At 45.5% G+C, this 18,035-nt stretch overlaps 2 protein-coding genes across 3 annotated transcripts in view; both read left to right on the plus strand.

Annotated features, from left to right (window-relative positions):
- Window positions 1-13,711, plus strand: part of PRPF8 (pre-mRNA processing factor 8) — a 32,938-nt gene extending 19,227 nt beyond the window's left edge. For both annotated transcript variants that reach the window (XM_079130745.1, XM_079130746.1), the window contains exons 25-43: window positions 3,708-3,955; window positions 4,073-4,252; window positions 4,468-4,603; window positions 4,714-4,883; window positions 5,296-5,425; window positions 5,547-5,693; window positions 5,859-6,019; window positions 6,302-6,493; window positions 6,768-7,005; window positions 7,435-7,563; window positions 8,481-8,594; window positions 8,681-8,854; window positions 9,078-9,271; window positions 10,143-10,382; window positions 10,476-10,617; window positions 12,473-12,613; window positions 12,773-12,912; window positions 13,020-13,222; window positions 13,383-13,711. In XM_079130745.1, coding sequence (XP_078986871.1) covers window positions 3,708-3,955; window positions 4,073-4,252; window positions 4,468-4,603; window positions 4,714-4,883; window positions 5,296-5,425; window positions 5,547-5,693; window positions 5,859-6,019; window positions 6,302-6,493; window positions 6,768-7,005; window positions 7,435-7,563; window positions 8,481-8,594; window positions 8,681-8,854; window positions 9,078-9,271; window positions 10,143-10,382; window positions 10,476-10,617; window positions 12,473-12,613; window positions 12,773-12,912; window positions 13,020-13,222; window positions 13,383-13,537 — 3,234 coding nt within the window. In that variant the 3' untranslated portion in view covers window positions 13,538-13,711. The remainder of the gene's footprint in view (window positions 1-3,707; window positions 3,956-4,072; window positions 4,253-4,467; window positions 4,604-4,713; window positions 4,884-5,295; window positions 5,426-5,546; window positions 5,694-5,858; window positions 6,020-6,301; window positions 6,494-6,767; window positions 7,006-7,434; window positions 7,564-8,480; window positions 8,595-8,680; window positions 8,855-9,077; window positions 9,272-10,142; window positions 10,383-10,475; window positions 10,618-12,472; window positions 12,614-12,772; window positions 12,913-13,019; window positions 13,223-13,382) is intronic.
- Window positions 13,712-14,203: 492 nt separating this feature from the next.
- On the plus strand, window positions 14,204-17,921 carry RILP (Rab interacting lysosomal protein). The gene is made up of 8 exons (XM_079130925.1): window positions 14,204-14,669; window positions 14,740-14,830; window positions 14,920-15,026; window positions 15,111-15,296; window positions 15,584-15,729; window positions 16,092-16,214; window positions 16,847-16,930; window positions 17,187-17,921. Exons 1-8 carry the CDS (start codon window positions 14,442-14,444, stop codon window positions 17,320-17,322), a joined length of 1,101 nt encoding a protein of 366 aa, XP_078987051.1. The 5' UTR covers window positions 14,204-14,441; the 3' UTR covers window positions 17,323-17,921.
- Window positions 17,922-18,035: the final 114 nt, after the last annotated feature.

Consider the following 18,035-nt stretch of genomic DNA (forward strand, 5'->3'; position numbering starts at 1 on the left):
ATAGACAGGTAGATCAATGGTACAGAATAGAGGACATGGACACAAACCCAAATAAATACAATTTTCTCATATTAGACAAAGGGGCCAAAAATATGCAATGGAGAAAAGATAGCCTCTTCAACAAATGGTGCTGGGAAAACTGGAAATCCATATGCAACAGAATGAGATTAAACCCCTATCTCTCACCCTGCACAAAACTCAACTCAAAATGGATCAAGGACCTCAGAATCAGACCAGATTCATCTTATAGAAGAAAATGTAGGTCCAAATCTTCAACATGTCGGCTTAGGATCAGACTTCTTTAACAGGACTCCCATAGCACAAGAAATAAAAGCAAGAATCAACAACTGGGATAGATTCAAACTAAAAATCTTGCTCTCAGCAAAGGAAACTATCAGTAATGTGAAGAGAGAGCCTACAGAGTGGGAGAAAATCTTTGCCACTCATACTTCAGATAGAGCACTAATTTCCAGAATGTATAAAGAACTCAAAAAACTCTGCACCAAGAATACAAATAATCCAGTCAATGAATGGGCTAAGGAAATGAACAGACACTTCACAGAAGATCTACAAGCAATCAACAGATATATGAAAAAATGTTCAACATCTCTAGTAATAAGAGAAATGCAAATCAAAACTACCCTAAGATTCCATCTCACCCCAATTAGAATGGCGATTATCAAGAGCACAAGCAACAATAGGTTTTGGTGAGGATGTGGGGAAAGAGGTACACTCATACATTGCTGGTGGGGCTGCAAATTAGTGCAGCCACTCTGGAAAGCAGTATGGAGATTCCTCAGAAAGCTTGGAATGGAACCACCATTTGACCCAGCTATCCCACTTCTCGGCCTATACCCAAAGGACTTAAAATCAGCATACTACAGAGATACAGCCACATCAATGTTCATAGCTGCTCAATTCACAATAGCCAGATTGTGGAACCAACCTACATGTCCAATTGATGAATGGATAAAGAAACTGTGATATATATATATATGTATGTATACACACACACACACACACAATGGAATATTACTCAGCCATAAAGAATGATAAAATTATGGCATTTGCAGGCAAATGGATGAAATTGGAGAATATCATGCTAAGTGAGATAAGCCAATCTCAAAAAACCAAAGGACGAATGATCTCACTGATAAGTGGGTGATGACATAATGGGGGGTGGGAGGGGTTAGGGTTAGGGAGGGTGGCAAGAATGGAGGAAGGAAGGACTGTATAGAGGGAAAAAAGGGGTGGGGGGGGAGGAAAAAACAGAATGAAACAAACAACATTATCCTATGTAAGTTTATGATTACACAAATGGTATGCCTTCATGTACAAACAGAAATAACATGTATCCCATTTGTTTACAATAAAAAAATGTGAAAAAAAAAATAATAATAGAAAAGCCAGAAACTAGACAATATTGCTTCCTGAACAGAATCCTGGGGCCTTAGAATCCTTGTGGAAATACAGTAGTCAGAGATCCTAATAAAAGTGAAGTTTTTTTTCCAGGAAAAAAAAACAAAAACAAAAAACATAATTATAAGATGTCAATAGATGTTTTGAGGTCTTTGTCTACTAATCCATCGCCTTTGTTCTTTCTGTTAATTATTTTCCTTTTGTTTACAAGTAAGTTAGATGCATTGTGATTTTTTTATTGCATGGTAGAAATTGTGAATTTTACATTGTTGATTGCTGGATTTTGCTGTGTTTCTTTAAGGAATGTTGTACTTGATTTGGCATACAGTTAAATAACCTGTGCATTAATTTAAGCCTTTAAAAGCTTGCTTTTAAGCCTTGTTGTGGCAGATCCAAAGCATCCTTTGTTCTGGGACCAGTTGGTGCCTTTGTGGGGACTACCCAAGTCTCACGTATTACAAGGGTACTGCGTCTGGTGGGAACACAAACTAATCTTAGCCTTATATTAGCTACAGGACTTGCTCAGCCTACTGCTTTCCAGGGGTTCTTTCTCTGGCTTCAAGGAATTGTACTGTATACAAATTGGTAGTCAGCCAGAAACCTGATGGGATCCCTTCCCAGATGTGCATGGTTTAATTAATACTTCTCCCTTACAAATTCTAGCTGCCTTGTCCTCTAGAACCCTAGTCTTTTTCTTAATTCATTGAGACTTTAGGTTCTCTTCATTATCCTTTCATATCTGTGCTGCAACTGGTAAACTGCAGCTAAACACTTAGCTGGGGCAATAATAAGTGTCAATTCATCTGTTTCCCTTTCCCTTTTTTTTTTCTTTTCTCTCTTGGGGATTGAACCCAGGGGCACTTAGCCACATTCCCAGGCCTTTTTTATTTTTTATTTTGAGACATGGTCTGAGTTGCCAAGGTTGACTGTATTTGGGAACTTGCAATCCTCCTGCCTTAGCTTCCTAAGCCTCACGAGGGATTTTAAGCCTGCACCACTGTGCCTAGATATTTCTAGTTGTTTACAGTGGTGGGGGCAATTTCTGTTGGCCCCATTCATTTTTAATAGTTTGTATTGGTTACACACACACACACACACACACACACACACACACTCTGCTGCCTTTGCTTTCCCTGGGATTTACTTGTATTTGGTCTTTTATGTTTTTCAGCACTGGAGATTTAAACCCAGGGTTGCATGCATGCAGTGCTCTACCACTGAACTACATCCCTTTTTTGTTTTTTTATTTTGAGACAGGGCCTTGCAAAATTGCCCAGGCTGATCTTGAATTTGAAATCCCTTGCTTTAGCCTCTATTGTTGCTGGGATTACAGGAATGCTCCACTACACCCAGTTTATTTGGTCTTGTTTTCAGTCTTCATATTGCCTCAATTCATTTTTTTATTGAAATGTAGTTCACGTGATATGAATTCACACAATTATAAATCACACAGTTCAATATGTTCATTAATTATGCAGCCATTACCACTACTTCATAACATTTTTATCACCCCAGAAAAGAAATTCCCATTCTCATCAGGAGCCCCTCGTCCCCCTGGACTCTGTAATCCCTGGCAATTTTCTTGCCTTTCTAGTTTTTGTTTGTTTGTTTTGTTTTGTGTTTTATTGCATTGCTGGGGATCTCACCTGAGGCCTCTTACATGCTGGGCAGGTACTCTACCGCTGAGTTCTACACCCAGCTCCTGTTCCCCTACTTCTGCCAACTACTTTGCCTATTCAGAATAGCCTCTTTTGTCTTTTTTCATTTAGTATAATGTGTCCATATTATATTGGTATTTTAGTCCTTTTTATGAATTAGTAGCCTTCCATTATATGGATATGCCATGTTTTATTTATCCATTTGTAAGTTGATATACATTTGAAACTTTTTCCACTATTCCGCTATTATGAATAATGTGGCTATGAACGCTATTACAGGTTTTCATGTGGACGTAATGTTTTCATTTCTCTCGAGTATATACCTGGGACTGAAAATGTTTAATCAATCTTTTGATAAACTGCCAGTTTTCCAAAGTGTACCATTATATATTCCTACTAGCAGTATGAGGGTGCCTTTTTCTCTATATCCTTGCTAATACTTGTCATCTCTGTTTTGATTATATCCATCCTAGTAGGTGAGGAGTGGTGTCATTATGGTTTTGATATATGTTTCCCTAATGATTAATGATGTTTAACTCTTTTTTGAGTACTAGGGATGTAACTAACTGGATCTAATCCATATTCATCACCATTGTTCATCTGAAATTTGCTGTTTCCCACTAACTTTAGATTGTGAATAAGTGGAATACAGCTCTTATTGGCCTAATGACATACTTTCGGGAGGCTGTGGTGAACACCCAGGAACTCCTAGACTTGCTGGTAAAATGTGAAAACAAGATCCAGACTCGTATTAAGATTGGACTCAACTCCAAGATGCCAAGTCGGTTCCCTCCTGTTGTGTTCTACACCCCTAAGGAGTTGGGAGGACTCGGCATGCTCTCAATGGGCCATGTTCTCATCCCCCAGTCTGATCTCAGGTAGGGCTTGGTTGAAAGTCTTTGGTGCTAGACTCTGTTATGTATGCCCAGAGGGAAAGGGGTGTTTCTTTACTTTTGTGCTTTACTTTTATCTCTAATCATGGTTGCCTAAAACAGGTGGTCCAAGCAGACAGATGTAGGTATCACACACTTTCGTTCAGGGATGAGCCATGAAGAAGACCAACTGATTCCCAACTTGTACCGCTACATACAGCCATGGGAAAGTGAGTTCATTGATTCTCAGCGTGTCTGGGCTGAATATGCACTCAAGAGACAAGAGGCCATTGCTCAGAACAGGTTGGCATCCAGGGTGGTATACTAGTCCTGGGGTGGGGTCCAGAGGAGGGGGTGAACTTTGAGTCTTGTGTGGAGGTCATAGGCAAAGCATGCTGTTTTTACGGAGATAAGAAAGCAGGTTCTACTCCTGGCTCTATTTATCCTTGGTCAGGAAAGAAATTATTAGTTCTTCACTTGAGAAGACATTTTGAATTTAATCTTACTTTTTTGGATAGACGGCTGACATTAGAAGATCTAGAAGACTCTTGGGATCGTGGCATTCCTCGAATCAATACTCTCTTCCAGAAGGATCGGCACACATTAGCTTATGATAAAGGCTGGCGTGTCCGAACTGACTTTAAGCAGTACCAGGTATGTGGAGTGGGTAATAGATTTTCTGTGGATCTGGTGAACCCATGGGCATCCCAGGACCTGGGGCATTAGACACTCAGAAGTTTGAACATACCTGCTCTTCCATCTAGGTTTTGAAGCAAAACCCTTTCTGGTGGACACATCAGCGACATGATGGGAAGCTCTGGAACCTAAACAACTACCGTACAGACATGATTCAGGCCCTGGGTGGTGTGGAAGGCATTCTGGAACACACACTCTTCAAGGGCACTTACTTCCCTACCTGGGAAGGTCTTTTCTGGTAAGGATTCCCCCCCGCCCCCCCAATGTGTCTGTCTGTCTGTCTGTCTCTCTCTCTCTCTCTCTCTCTCTCTCTCTCTCTCTCTGTATTATGGGGGCACTCGTGCATGCTAGGCAATCTCTGTACCACTGAGCTACATCCCCAGCCCTTTTAAAAATTTTTATTTTGAGACAAGGTGTTGCTAAGTTGCCCAAATGGGTCTTGGACTTAGGATCCTCCTGCTTCAATCTCCTGAGTAGCTGGGATTACAGGTTTATGTCAATGTGGTTGGCTTTCTCTCCTCACAGGATGACATAAGTCCCCCTGTGTGTTTTTGTTATCTATTGTAATGTTTCTTAGACAGCCACCTTTAGAAGGTCAGCTGTGCTCTGGGGGATGGTAGGACATCACCTCTCTTGGTTCTTCTCCGCAGGGAGAAGGCTAGTGGCTTTGAGGAATCTATGAAGTGGAAGAAGCTAACTAATGCTCAGCGATCGGGATTGAACCAGATTCCCAATCGTAGATTCACCCTCTGGTGGTCCCCAACCATCAATCGGGCCAATGTAAGTATGGCTGTTAGAACTGAGAGATGAAAACTGAAAACAAGTGTTTCCACTGTCTTAATTATGTCCTGAGAACCAGAGTCCCTTGATTTCTAATGTCATATTCTCTCTTCCCTGGCAGGTATATGTGGGCTTTCAGGTGCAGCTGGACCTGACAGGTATCTTCATGCATGGCAAGATCCCCACACTGAAGATCTCTCTCATCCAGATTTTCAGAGCTCACTTGTGGCAGAAGATCCATGAGAGCATTGTCATGGATTTGTGTCAGGTGGGCCAGCATTGAGGGGTTAGGATGCCACAAAAAGAATCAGTTCAGCTTGCGTTTTTTCTCATGGGAAATCCACCCTAAAACTCTAATTAATGTAAGTTCTACAAACTTTGATTTTAAGTGGATTTCTCCAATAAGTTATAATCTTTCCACCTTCATCCTCAGGTATTTGACCAGGAACTGGATGCACTGGAAATAGAGACAGTGCAAAAGGAGACAATCCATCCCCGAAAGTCCTATAAGATGAACTCTTCCTGTGCAGATATATTGCTCTTTGCTTCCTATAAGTGGAATGTCTCCCGACCCTCATTGCTGGCAGACTCCAAGTAAGTGTTTTATGAACCAACTGTAGGGATCCAATAACCTTAGTGTTACTGTCTTTTGGGAGACTGGTCTGTGCCTGACTTTCTTTCAAACTTGGAATTAGTGCTATCCTTGGAGCCCATCGATAACCTCAGTCAAATCTGTTGACTCTCTGGGGGTCTTGCTGATCTGGAAGTCAGTGGGTGTGGTTTTGGTATTTAAGTGAGATGTAGTGATTTGAGTTTCTTGTGGTTCTGGGGGTGTTGGGTTATACCTGGAAACCTGATCTCTTTTTCTGTCCTCAGGGATGTGATGGACAGCACAACCACTCAGAAGTATTGGATAGACATCCAGTTGCGCTGGGGCGACTATGATTCCCATGACATTGAGCGCTATGCCCGGGCCAAGTTCCTGGACTATACCACAGACAACATGAGTATTTACCCTTCGCCCACAGGTGTGCTCATTGCAATTGACTTGGCGTATAATCTGCACAGGTGAGTTGGGTTTCAGATGCATGTATTTTCCATTAGCCCCATACTTGAAAGTAGATGTGGTTTTTTATTTTGTTTGTCCAAATGAGATGAGCATTAGCCCTTTCCTCTGCTTTTCTGGGTCACTGACTCTTCTCCTGTTGTATGTGTACCTTACTTAGCAGATTATTATCATTAGCTTGGTCATTGGTCCTCCTCCTTTTGTAGAGTTGTACTTCAGTTTGGTATTTGGATATCAGCCTGGGATTAATTCTACTTGCCCTCCCCATCTTCACAGTGCTTATGGAAACTGGTTCCCAGGTAGCAAGCCTCTCATACAGCAAGCCATGGCCAAGATCATGAAAGCAAACCCTGCCTTGTATGTGTTACGTGAACGGATCCGCAAGGGGCTACAACTCTATTCATCTGAGCCCACTGAGCCATATTTGTCCTCTCAAAATTATGGCGAACTCTTCTCTAACCAGATTATCTGGTTTGTGGATGACACTAATGTCTACAGAGTGACTATCCACAAGGTAAGTGTTAAGCAGTACCATGGGAAGCCAGACGGGGTGGTGCATGCCTATGATTCTAGCAACTTGGGAGGCAGAAGTAGGAGGATTGCAGGTTGGAGGCCAGCCTCAGCAATTTAATGAGATCTCGTCTCAAAAAACAAATAGGGCTGACTGGGTGTGGTGATGCACACATGTAATCCCAGTGATTAAGGAGGCTGAGCCCAAGGATCATAAGCTCAAGACCAGCTTCATCAACTTAGTGAGACCCTGGCTCAAAAATGTAAAAAGACTAGGGATATAGCTCAGTAGCAAAGTGCCTCTGATTTTGATCCTCAGAATTACCAAAAAAAAAAAGCACTACAGAAAGGCATTAGAGTAGTGTGCATACACATTGAGACAAAGGCAGAATGGTTGTTTCTAGGTCTTGCTAATAACATGATCGTTTTTTAGACCTTTGAAGGGAACTTGACAACCAAGCCCATCAATGGGGCTATCTTCATCTTCAACCCACGCACAGGGCAGCTGTTTCTCAAGATAATCCACACATCTGTGTGGGCTGGACAGAAGCGTTTGGGGCAGGTAAGCAGGATTAAGGATAAAGAGTCCATAGTACTTTGTTGGTCCTTATTGGTTGGGAAACAGTGAGAAAGTAACAACTGTTGAAAGGTCAAGCATCTCATTTCAACATATTCACTGGGTCGGATTGTGGCTCAGTGGTGAAGTGCTTGCCTTGCATGTGTGAGGCACTGGGTTCAATTCTCATTACCACATATAAATAAGTGAATAAAATAAAGGCCTAGCAACATCTAAAAATTTATTAATAAATAAATAAATATTCCCTGAATTACTTGGGAAGTATTCTCCTACAGGAGGTCCAGGGGAGTTTGAGGCCCTTCATTACTTTCTAGCTGATCTTTCTGCTTCCTGAATCTCTCATCTCTAACCTCTCTTGAACAAAGCTACCAAAAAAATCATTTATAGAGAACACATATTCTTTGCCTTCTTAGGCATTTGGTACCTCTCTGGGCTATACCTGTCCAGGACACAGTTTTTCTTCCTTTATGCATATATTTGGCATGTCTCCTCTTTCTGTTGGTCCAGGATCATTTTACCCCAAATCCTGATGCTCGTCTCCACTTCCATGGCTTTGTTCATACTTTTCTCTTTTTAGAATGAACTGTCCTCTGTTCATTGTAGTCTTATCCATTAAGACCTATTTCTTTGTGCAACTTTTTATGACCCTAGTAGCCTTAATTTCTATTGTTCCTGAACTCCTGCAGTACATGATTTTTATTTTTTACTGGTTTGTGATATTATCTTATATAGGTTGAAAAACCCCTTTGGACAAAGTCATTTGTTACTTTTTCTACCTTCTAAGTACCTAATATTACATACCATACCGGTGTTCATTAGAAACATAGTTTATTTCAAGAGCAGGATCTTCTGTTCCAGTTAGTCCAGTTAGACTCAGTTTCTATTTTCTTCTAACTTTGTAGTTGGCCAAGTGGAAGACAGCTGAAGAAGTAGCTGCCCTGATCCGATCTCTGCCTGTGGAGGAGCAGCCCAAGCAAATCATTGTCACCAGGAAGGGCATGCTGGATCCTTTGGAGGTTAAGAGGGTGGACCAGGGTAGAAGGAGAGAAGCCTGAGACTTCCAGGCTCTTTCTGATCTTGGATCTTTTTGATCTTGTCTTAGGTACACTTGCTGGACTTCCCCAATATTGTGATCAAAGGATCAGAGCTTCAACTCCCCTTCCAAGCTTGTCTCAAGGTGGAAAAGTTTGGAGATCTCATTCTCAAAGCCACGGAACCCCAGATGGTTCTCTTCAACCTCTATGATGACTGGCTTAAGACAATCTCATCTTACACGGTATGAAACCACTTCAGGAGAAGATTTTGTCCCTTAGTTCTCCCCACAGACCATAGGGCTGTTTTCAAATGTTTGACCTATAGATGGGGCAGGAATTCTGCTAATTTATGAGGAGCTGGGGTCTTAAACTTTAAAAAAGTTGGGTTTCCTGAAAGGATAGGGTAGAAAGGAGGAGAGCCACAGGCAGCTGACTTCCCCCTAACTCTTCCAAATCTCTTCCCAGGCTTTCTCCCGTCTCATCCTGATTCTGCGTGCTCTGCATGTGAACAATGACAGGGCGAAGGTAATCCTGAAGCCAGACAAGACTACTATTACAGAACCCCACCACATCTGGCCCACCCTGACTGACGAAGAGTGGATCAAAGTGGAGGTGCAGCTCAAGGATCTGATCTTGGCTGACTATGGCAAGAAAAACAAGTGAGCACTGGGGAAGCAGATGGGAGATCCAAAAAGTAGTTGGCTTAGAGTATGGGTTCTGAAGTTTTAAAACATTTAAGTTCAGAAGGTTCTCTGTAAATTATCTTAGCAACTCCTATACAACAGAGGTAGGTAGGCAGCCAAGTGTGGTGGTGCATACCTGTAATCACAGCAATTCAGGAGACTTAGGCAGGATGATGGCAAGTTCAAGACCAACCTGGACAATTTAGTGAGACCCTATCTCAAGATGGGGGAAAAAAAAGGCTGGGTATGTAGTTCAGAGGTAGAATGATCCTGGATAGAAGAGAAACAATGTCTAAGGTTTCAGGACTTCTTTCTGACTCTTGGCCATTCTTTCTCAATGGAGGCCCTATTGCCATTTTTAGCAGAGCAGAAATGTTAACAGGAAGTTTATATGTCTAAGACACCAAATACCACAGTTGTTAGCACACACGCTCTTCCTCCAATCCTCTTTGTTATTGTGGCAACTAAAAATACCCATTTGACTTCCAGTTACCACTAGAGTGATTAATACTACTTCCTACCTTTGAGAGGCAATGTTCTATAATTTCTGGGGTTTCCATTTTGGAAAAGTGTCCTGTGCCAAGGCACTTTTTATGGAGGAAAAGTGGGAATTATGGATACCAAATAGCTAAAAGGTACACGTGTAGAGTGCCATCCTGCTTAAATGTGATAAATCCTGGAAGTATCAGTGATCTACACTTTAGGCTTTTTTAAAAAAAGTGTCACTGGAGAATTATCTGGCTTAGAATATGACCTGCCCTGTCTACCAAGTTATATATACCCTTTCTGTTGAGACTAAAGTGACTAAGAGGGAGGGTTCCTTGTGTAACTCTCTCTGTGCCTACAGTGTGAACGTGGCATCACTGACACAATCAGAAATTCGAGACATCATCTTGGGTATGGAGATTTCAGCACCATCACAGCAGCGGCAGCAGATAGCTGAGATTGAGAAGCAGACCAAGGAACAGTCACAGCTGACTGCTACACAGACTCGCACTGTCAATAAGCATGGTGATGAGATCATCACCTCCACAACCAGCAACTATGAAACTCAAACTTTCTCCTCAAAAACTGAATGGAGGGTCAGGTACTGTGAAGGGCAAAAGGGTAGGGATGGAGAGGTCTGTTGGTGCTACTAGAGATGCTTGGGCTGAGAATTACTAACGTTTCCTGTCTTTAGGGCCATCTCTGCTGCCAATCTGCACCTACGGACCAATCACATTTATGTTTCATCTGATGACATCAAGGAGACTGGTTACACTTACATCCTTCCCAAGAATGTGCTTAAGAAGTTTATCTGTATATCTGACCTTCGTGCCCAAGTAAGTGTGCTCAACTAGACAACAGTTGCCCCCCATATATTACATGCTTAAAACTTACCTGATATTTCCAGGAATTTGAGATGTTGATTTCAATATTCATAGATGAATAACTGTAAAACAATAGCCAAAAGAGGATTTTGACCCCTATGAGATATCAAAACATTTTATAAAGCGTTGGCAATTTTGGTTTGGAAGTTATTGGGAAAGAATAGCATATGGTCAGAAATAGATTCATGTGTTATAATAAATGTGCTGTATCAACTCTGGGAGATTAAGAAAACTTATGATATTGAGACAGATGGGGAAAGGCAGGATCCCTACCTCATACTTGCAAAAATAAAACTAGGTAGGGGCTGGGGCTATACCTCAGTGGTAAAGCTCTTGCCTAGCACAAATGAGGCACCGAGTTCAATCCTCAGCACCACATAAAAATAAAGATATTGTGTCCGTCTACAACTAAAAAAAAAATTTTTTTTAAATTTTATTTATCTACTTTTATGTGGTGCTGAGAATCGAATCCCGGTGCCTCACACATGCTAGGCAAGCACTCTACCACTCTACCAGCCCCAGCCCTAAAAATATTTTTTAAATAAGTAAAATAAAATAAAACTAGATAGAGTAAAAATCTGAATGTAAAATACTAAACTGTAGAGTGTTAGAATAAAATATTGATGACCTCAGTGTTGAGGTATCTTCCTTTAAAAAGACTTAAAACTATAATAAGCCAGGCTGGGTGGTACACGCCTATAATCTCAGGGTCTCGGGAAGCTGAGGCAAGAGGATCAATAGTTCAAAGCCAGGCTCAGCAAAAGCAAGGTGCTGAGCAACTCAGTGAGACCCTGTCTCTAAATAAAATACAAAATAGGGCTGGGGGTGAGGTTTAGTGGTTGAGTATCCCTGAGTTCAATCTCTAGTACCCTCCTCCCCCAGAAAAAAAACATAATAAAAAATTAATAGCTTGTTTGTGACACAGGGTACTACAGAACACACAAAAAATGAAAAAGTATTTCATTAGTTTAAGAGATAATGAATTAGTATGTAAAAGGAAATTTTCAGAAGTCAGTTTTTTAAAAGTAACTTAAGAAGAATGAGCAAAGAACAAGAAAGACTTTTTGGGTATAGCTCAGTAATAATGTGCTTATTAGTATATGTGGGACTTGGGGTTCACTCCCCAGCACTGAAAAAAAATAAAACAGGTAGTTCAGAAAAGGGACTGCAAATGGCAAATATAATATGAAAAGATGCTAAAGTTTACTTGTAATTCATTCTTATATTTTATAAAACACCATGTTGTGACCATCAGGTTGACTTTTGTTTGTTTTGGTACTGGGGATTGAACCCAGGGGCACTTAACCACTGAGCCACATCCCCAGTCCTTTTTATTTATTTACTTAAATATTTTTAGTTTTAGATGGATACAATATCTTTATATTTATGTGGTACCGAGGATCAAACCTAGTGCCTCACATGTGCTAGGCAAGTGCTCTGCCACTGAACTACAACCCCAGCCCTTATTTATATGTGGTGCTGAGAATCGAACCCAGTGCTTCACATGCCAGGCAAGCACTTTAGCACTGACCCACATCCCCAGCCCTATTTTGTGTTTTATTTAGAGACAGGGTCTCACTGAGTTGCTTAGCACCTTGCTTTTATGAGGCTGGCTTTGAACTCTCGATCCTCTTGCCTCAGCCTTGCTAGCCTGTGGGATTACAGGCATGTGCCAGAGCACCTGGCTCTGGCTACATTTTTGAGAAACCTCATTCTTGTTCTTGGTGGTAGGGAGGAAACATTAGCTGATGCCCCAGTTCTGGGCTAGAACCAAGACTAGTTTTGGCTCTGACCCCTTCGTCTCCAGATTGCAGGGTACCTGTATGGGGTGAGCCCACCGGATAACCCCCAAGTGAAGGAAATCCGCTGCATCGTGATGGTTCCACAGTGGGGCACTCACCAGACTGTGCACCTGCCTGGTCAGCTGCCCCAGCATGAGTACCTCAAAGTAAGTGGTGGTAATGAAGCTTGGGAGTGTGGGCACTTGAGAGTGTGGGCCTTCCTGCCATCAGGGAGAAGACGGGAAAGCAGGCATGTTACTCAGATGGGTGGGATTTCTGTCTGCACATGGGATTCTGAACAGTTCTTTACTGGTCTTTGCCCACAGGAGATGGAGCCATTAGGTTGGATCCACACTCAACCCAATGAGTCCCCCCAGCTATCACCCCAGGATGTCACCACCCATGCCAAGATCATGGCTGACAACCCATCTTGGGATGGGGAGAAGACCATTATTATCACCTGCAGGTGGGCTTGGACCCTCTTAGGCCGAAGTATTGTGGGACAGGTAGGCATTGCAGGTCAGGGCCCAGAATGGTTTACCAGAACTTTCACCCTGTCCTTTTTCTCCCCAGCTTCACACCAGGCTCCTGCACATTGACAGCCTACAAGCTGACACCCAGTGGCTATGAATGGGGCCGCCAGAACACAGACAAAGGCAACAACCCCAAGGGTTATCTACCCTCACACTATGAGAGGGTCCAGATGCTGCTGTCAGACCGCTTCCTTGGCTTCTTTATGGTTCCTGCTCAGTCCTCATGGAACTACAACTTTATGGGTGAGTGGGCTGTGTGTGAGTGCAGCACTGTGAGTGGGGACAGGGTTGGGGATAAGGTGAGGTCATCACCCTTAGCACTTGGGGAGAAATGGCTCAGTGGCCCAGGCTGAGTGGGCCAAGGGGATCCTTTTTAACATTTGATGTTTCGTTCTTCTCTAAGGTGTCCGACATGATCCCAACATGAAGTATGAGTTGCAGCTGGCAAACCCTAAAGAGTTCTACCATGAAGTGCACAGACCCTCCCACTTCCTCAACTTTGCCCTGCTGCAAGAGGGAGAGGTCTATTCTGCGGACCGAGAGGACCTCTATGCCTAGTTGTTTCCTCACCTCCTCCTGTCTCAGACTTTCCAAAGGCTGAAGCCTCTCATGCCCACACACAAGCTGGTGACATTCAGCAGCTTGGCCCTTTTATCCTTCGTTTTGTGCTTGTGTTGTTAATGGCTTGTAATCCTGAACAACATATAATAATAAATTTTGTATAAATAGAAATTGAGAGTTGGTTGCCTTTTTTCCCCCCCTGTCTGAGTTGGAATTCTGAATGTGGAAATGACAGGGGGCTGGAGCGCTTGCTCATGGCAAGGTGCTGGGTTCTGCCTTGAGCCCGTACAAGTCTCCCTCCTATTCAGGGCTTTGGACCTGAATATCCCTTAGACTTAAGGAACTGAGGTGGGTTTGGGTTTTCACACTCTACTGACTTGACCATCTTTGCTGGTTTCTCTGCAAAGTACTTGTAAACCATCACCCTTTTTCAACATACTGAAGAAGTTGTTCCCCTTTCTGGGTTTAGCTTTGTGGCTTGTGCACACAGCCTAGTGTAAGTTTTCAGACACTACTGAAAACTTACACACTCACTGGTCTTCAGCCTCACCTCTTTCCTGGAGTGCTGGCAGCCAAGTCCACCTCTGGACTGGGATACGGCGGGGGTGGAGCCTGAAATGGGAGCTATGGGGAGGGCTTGCCTGGAGTGACCACTAATAACCCTGGGCCTCTGCATTTGGACACCTGCCTGGAAATTGGCGATCCAGTTCCCTGTGACCTTGGAGGTTGAACGGGACAGGGACAAGGGTGTACCATCTCCCTTTCCCAGTCCTTTACCCCTTGTTGCTCCTCCCTTGTCGCTCCTACCCCGCCCCTTACATTCCTAAACTTCCTGGGACGGAACTGTTCGGCTTTTTCCGGCCCAAGTTGAGGGTAGGGGTGCCTTTGGCCTTTGGGAAAAATGGAGCCTAGGAGGGCGGCGCCTGGGCCACCCGGCTGGAGGCCTCGAGTGCCCTCAGGGTCCGCGACGGCAGCTGAGCTCGTGTACCATCTAGCGGGGGCCCTGGGCACTGAGCTGCAACAACTGGCTCGCCGTTTTGGCCCGGAGGCAGCGGCGGGGCTAGTGCCGCTTGTGGTGCGGGCGCTGGAGCTCCTGGAAAAGGCTGCGGTTGGGCCCTCCCCGGACTCGGTGAGTCACTGCCCCCTTTACCCCACCGTTGGGATGGCGGACTCTAACCTGGAGGCCTGTACCTCCCCAGCTGCAGGTGTCTGCACAGCAGGCCGAACTGGAACTGCGGAGGTTGAGGCAGGAGAACGAGCACCTCCGTAGAGAACTACGCTTGCCGCAGGGTAAGTCCAGGCCCCGCCAGAACCTGGGTGGGTTGGGGACTAGTTGGGGCCTCAGTTCCTTCAGGCTGTCACTAACACCTCTTCCTCAGAGGAGCGAGCGCTGCTGCAGCAGCTCAAGGAGGTGACGGACAGACAGCAGGACGAGCTCCGGGCTTATAACCGCGACCTGCTGCAACGCAGCCAGGAGACGGAGGCTGTGAGTGCAGTTGGTAGGCGCGGGGCGGGGCTCAGGCGGGCCTTGGCGCGCTGCCTTCCAGCTCTCTTCTCGCTCCACCCCCAGTTGCAGGAGCAGCTGCAGCGCCTCCTGCTGGTGAATGCGGAGCTGCGACACAAGCTGGCAGCCGTGCAAGCCCAGCTGCGGGCAGCACAGGACCGGGAGAGGGCGCACGAGCTACCACTGAAAAGCCCTGACAAGCCTGCTGAAGAGCAGAGGCGGAAGCCTGATCCAATAACCCCTGAGGACCCGGTGAGTGCAGGAGGAAGGCAGGGACCCGTCCCAGATCCACAGACAGAGTCTGGCACTCGGTGGGCACTGGGAAAGTTATGCCATGCGCTTGGTAGGTCCGTCAGAAGGCGGCACACAGCTTTGCCCCTGAGGCCCCACTCAGCTGCAGCAGTGCTGTCATCTGCTGTAGCACCCTTGCCCCTCAAATCTTCCAGCCACTTTCCCTAGCATTCCTGTCATAGTGCGAGGGTTTAGGAAGAAGGGCTAACCAAGGCGGCCCTCCTCTGACCATGTTTATCCTTTCACAGGTGTATACCCCACTGCAGCCAGAGCACCCTCCAGAGGCAGGGCAGTGTGGCTTCAGCAGGGAGGAGGTTGAGCAGATCCTTCAAGAGCGGAATGAACTCAAAACCAATGTGTTCCTGCTCAAGGAGGAGTTGGCCTACTTCCAGCGGTGAGAGGCTAGGAAGCCATGGTGCCTCCACTCACATTGGGCCTCAAGTCACCATTTCATTCTTTGGTTCATTGATATATCCACTGTGACATATGCCAGGCTCTGCCAGGGTACTGGGAGGACATGAATTAAATACTCCTGCTCTTCTGGAACTTCATCCAAACAGGGGAGTGGGCAGTGCAAAGGGTCACAATAGCCCCAGCAAGTAAGGAAGTATTCCCAGGAAGGAGGCCACCTACAGGAAGTTCTGAGAAGTGTTAGCAGTACAAAGTATTTCAGGAAGAAGGCAGATGGGTAATTGGGCTGGAACCTACACATGGCATTCTCACTGCTTTCTCCCTGCCACTCCCCCTCTCCTATAGGGAATTGCTCACAGACCACAGAGTCCCTGTGCTTCTGCTTGAAGCCATGAAGGTGGCTGTCAGGAAGCAGCGGAAGAAGATCAAGGCCAAGATGTTAGGGACACCAGAGGAAGCAGAAAGCAGGTAAAATCCTATCTCCTTTCCTCCTAAACCAGACCTTCCTCTCTCCCTTCCAAGTTCTACTGAGCCTGATGACCTACACTAGCCACCTCTTGCATTTGCTGACCTAGTGTAGTCACCTAGCTGAGCCTGTTGACCCTTGAATCAACTTCATCTCGTCACTTCTTGGACCTTCTAACCTGGTCTGGTTATCCCTGAGCCTGCTGTCCAGTCTGTCCTGCTGACCCTGCAGCTATGATTAGATCGCTCCTTGGGCGTGTAGACTTGGCCTGGTCACCCCTTGAGCCTACTGGCCCATCTGTTGTCCTTCTTTCTGGATCACACTGCTCCCACAAGCCCTGCCTATTACACGTCTGCTGAAGAACTCTGCTAATGCTGCTTCTCCACCCTCATTCTTCAGTTTCCTGCCTTGCTGAGGTCTGTCTGTTAGAGGAATGGGGCTGTGCCTTGCCAGGGGCTAGGCTATAAAGTAAAAGCCTCAAGATATCCTGCGCCTCCTTCACTTCAGCCCTGGGAACCCTGCACTCACTCTGGCCTTCCCTGGTGCTCCTGGAGGCTCGACTTGAGTTTGAACTCCTGTTGTCACTCAGGGCCTTGATACATGACCCTCACATCTTCTCTTTCTTCTGTCTTAGTGATGATGAGGATGGTTCATGGCTCCTGCTCTCCAGCAATAAAGGAGATGACCCTCCACCCCCTGAGTCCAAAATACAGAGTTTGTATGTTGAGGGAAGGAAAGGGAAGGAGGGAGGTGAAGGAGGAGCCCTGGTTCTTCCTTTCGTTTTCCACTGCCTCTCATCCTGCTGTCCTGAGCTCCAATAAACCCTCCCTCCTGCCCTGACCCCATTCAGCACCCTGTGACCTCCCCCTGCCCTCTTTCCTCTGTATCTCCTTTCTTACCACTCCCTGCCTGCATCCCATATCCTTGACTTCTCTGGCTTCCTGGCTCAAAGTACCTCCTGGCTTTCCCTCCAGCTTTGGCTCATGGTTTCAGAATGAAGCAGAGGTCCCAGAAGCTAAGACCAGCAACACAACTCCCAATGAACTAGGGGAAGAAGAGGAGACCCCACACTTGGAGCCTGTGGGCACCCCTCCAGCCCCCAACTCCTGACTGGCCCTGCACTATTTTTGACGAAAATCTTGATCTGAGGGCCTCAGCTGCCCTAGAGGCCTGACTTTGGGGTCTGGCAGTGGGTGGATGTGTGGGCTCAAGTGAGGATAGGGCTCCTACCTTCACACCCTCCCTGGTACTCATCTCCTGTCCTACCTGCACCCATCATGACAGGGAGCTGAGCCTGCCTCACTTCCTGACTTTTCTGCATCAGGCCTTGGGCCATCTGTGCAAAGGTGTTTCCTCTCCAAGTTCATTTCCCCATTCATGAAACAGAGGACTGACTGTCTACTGCCTGGGGGTTTGTGCAGATGGCTTGAGCTAATGTAATAAAGCTACTTCTCACAATATCCAAAAACTGTTCCATGTCTGTCTGTCAGTGGGCTGCCCCACCTCCCAACCCTGCCAGGAGCAGAGGTTTCCTCATGGGGTCCCCTTGGTTGGTAGCTGGATGGGAGACTTCTCTCAGCTCTGGCCTCACCTTGGGAGTGTGTCTAATGGAAAGCCATGCCCACCCCTTTGCCTGTTCTCTGTATCCAGAGACATAGGGCTTTGTTCTTCCCTCCTGTCTCCAGATTAAGATCCCTAAACCCACTTGGTTCTTACCATCAGCCTTCCTTTCCATTTCATTTCTGAGTATATGGCCTTCCTAGTACCCACAGGCCCTTTCAGGGCGGAGCCTCATGTCAGTCCACCCCTCCGGCCTGGTTTCC

This window comes from Sciurus vulgaris (genome assembly GCF_902686455.1).
Source record: "Sciurus vulgaris genome assembly, chromosome: 3".
NCBI lineage: Eukaryota > Metazoa > Chordata > Mammalia > Rodentia > Sciuridae > Sciurus > Sciurus vulgaris.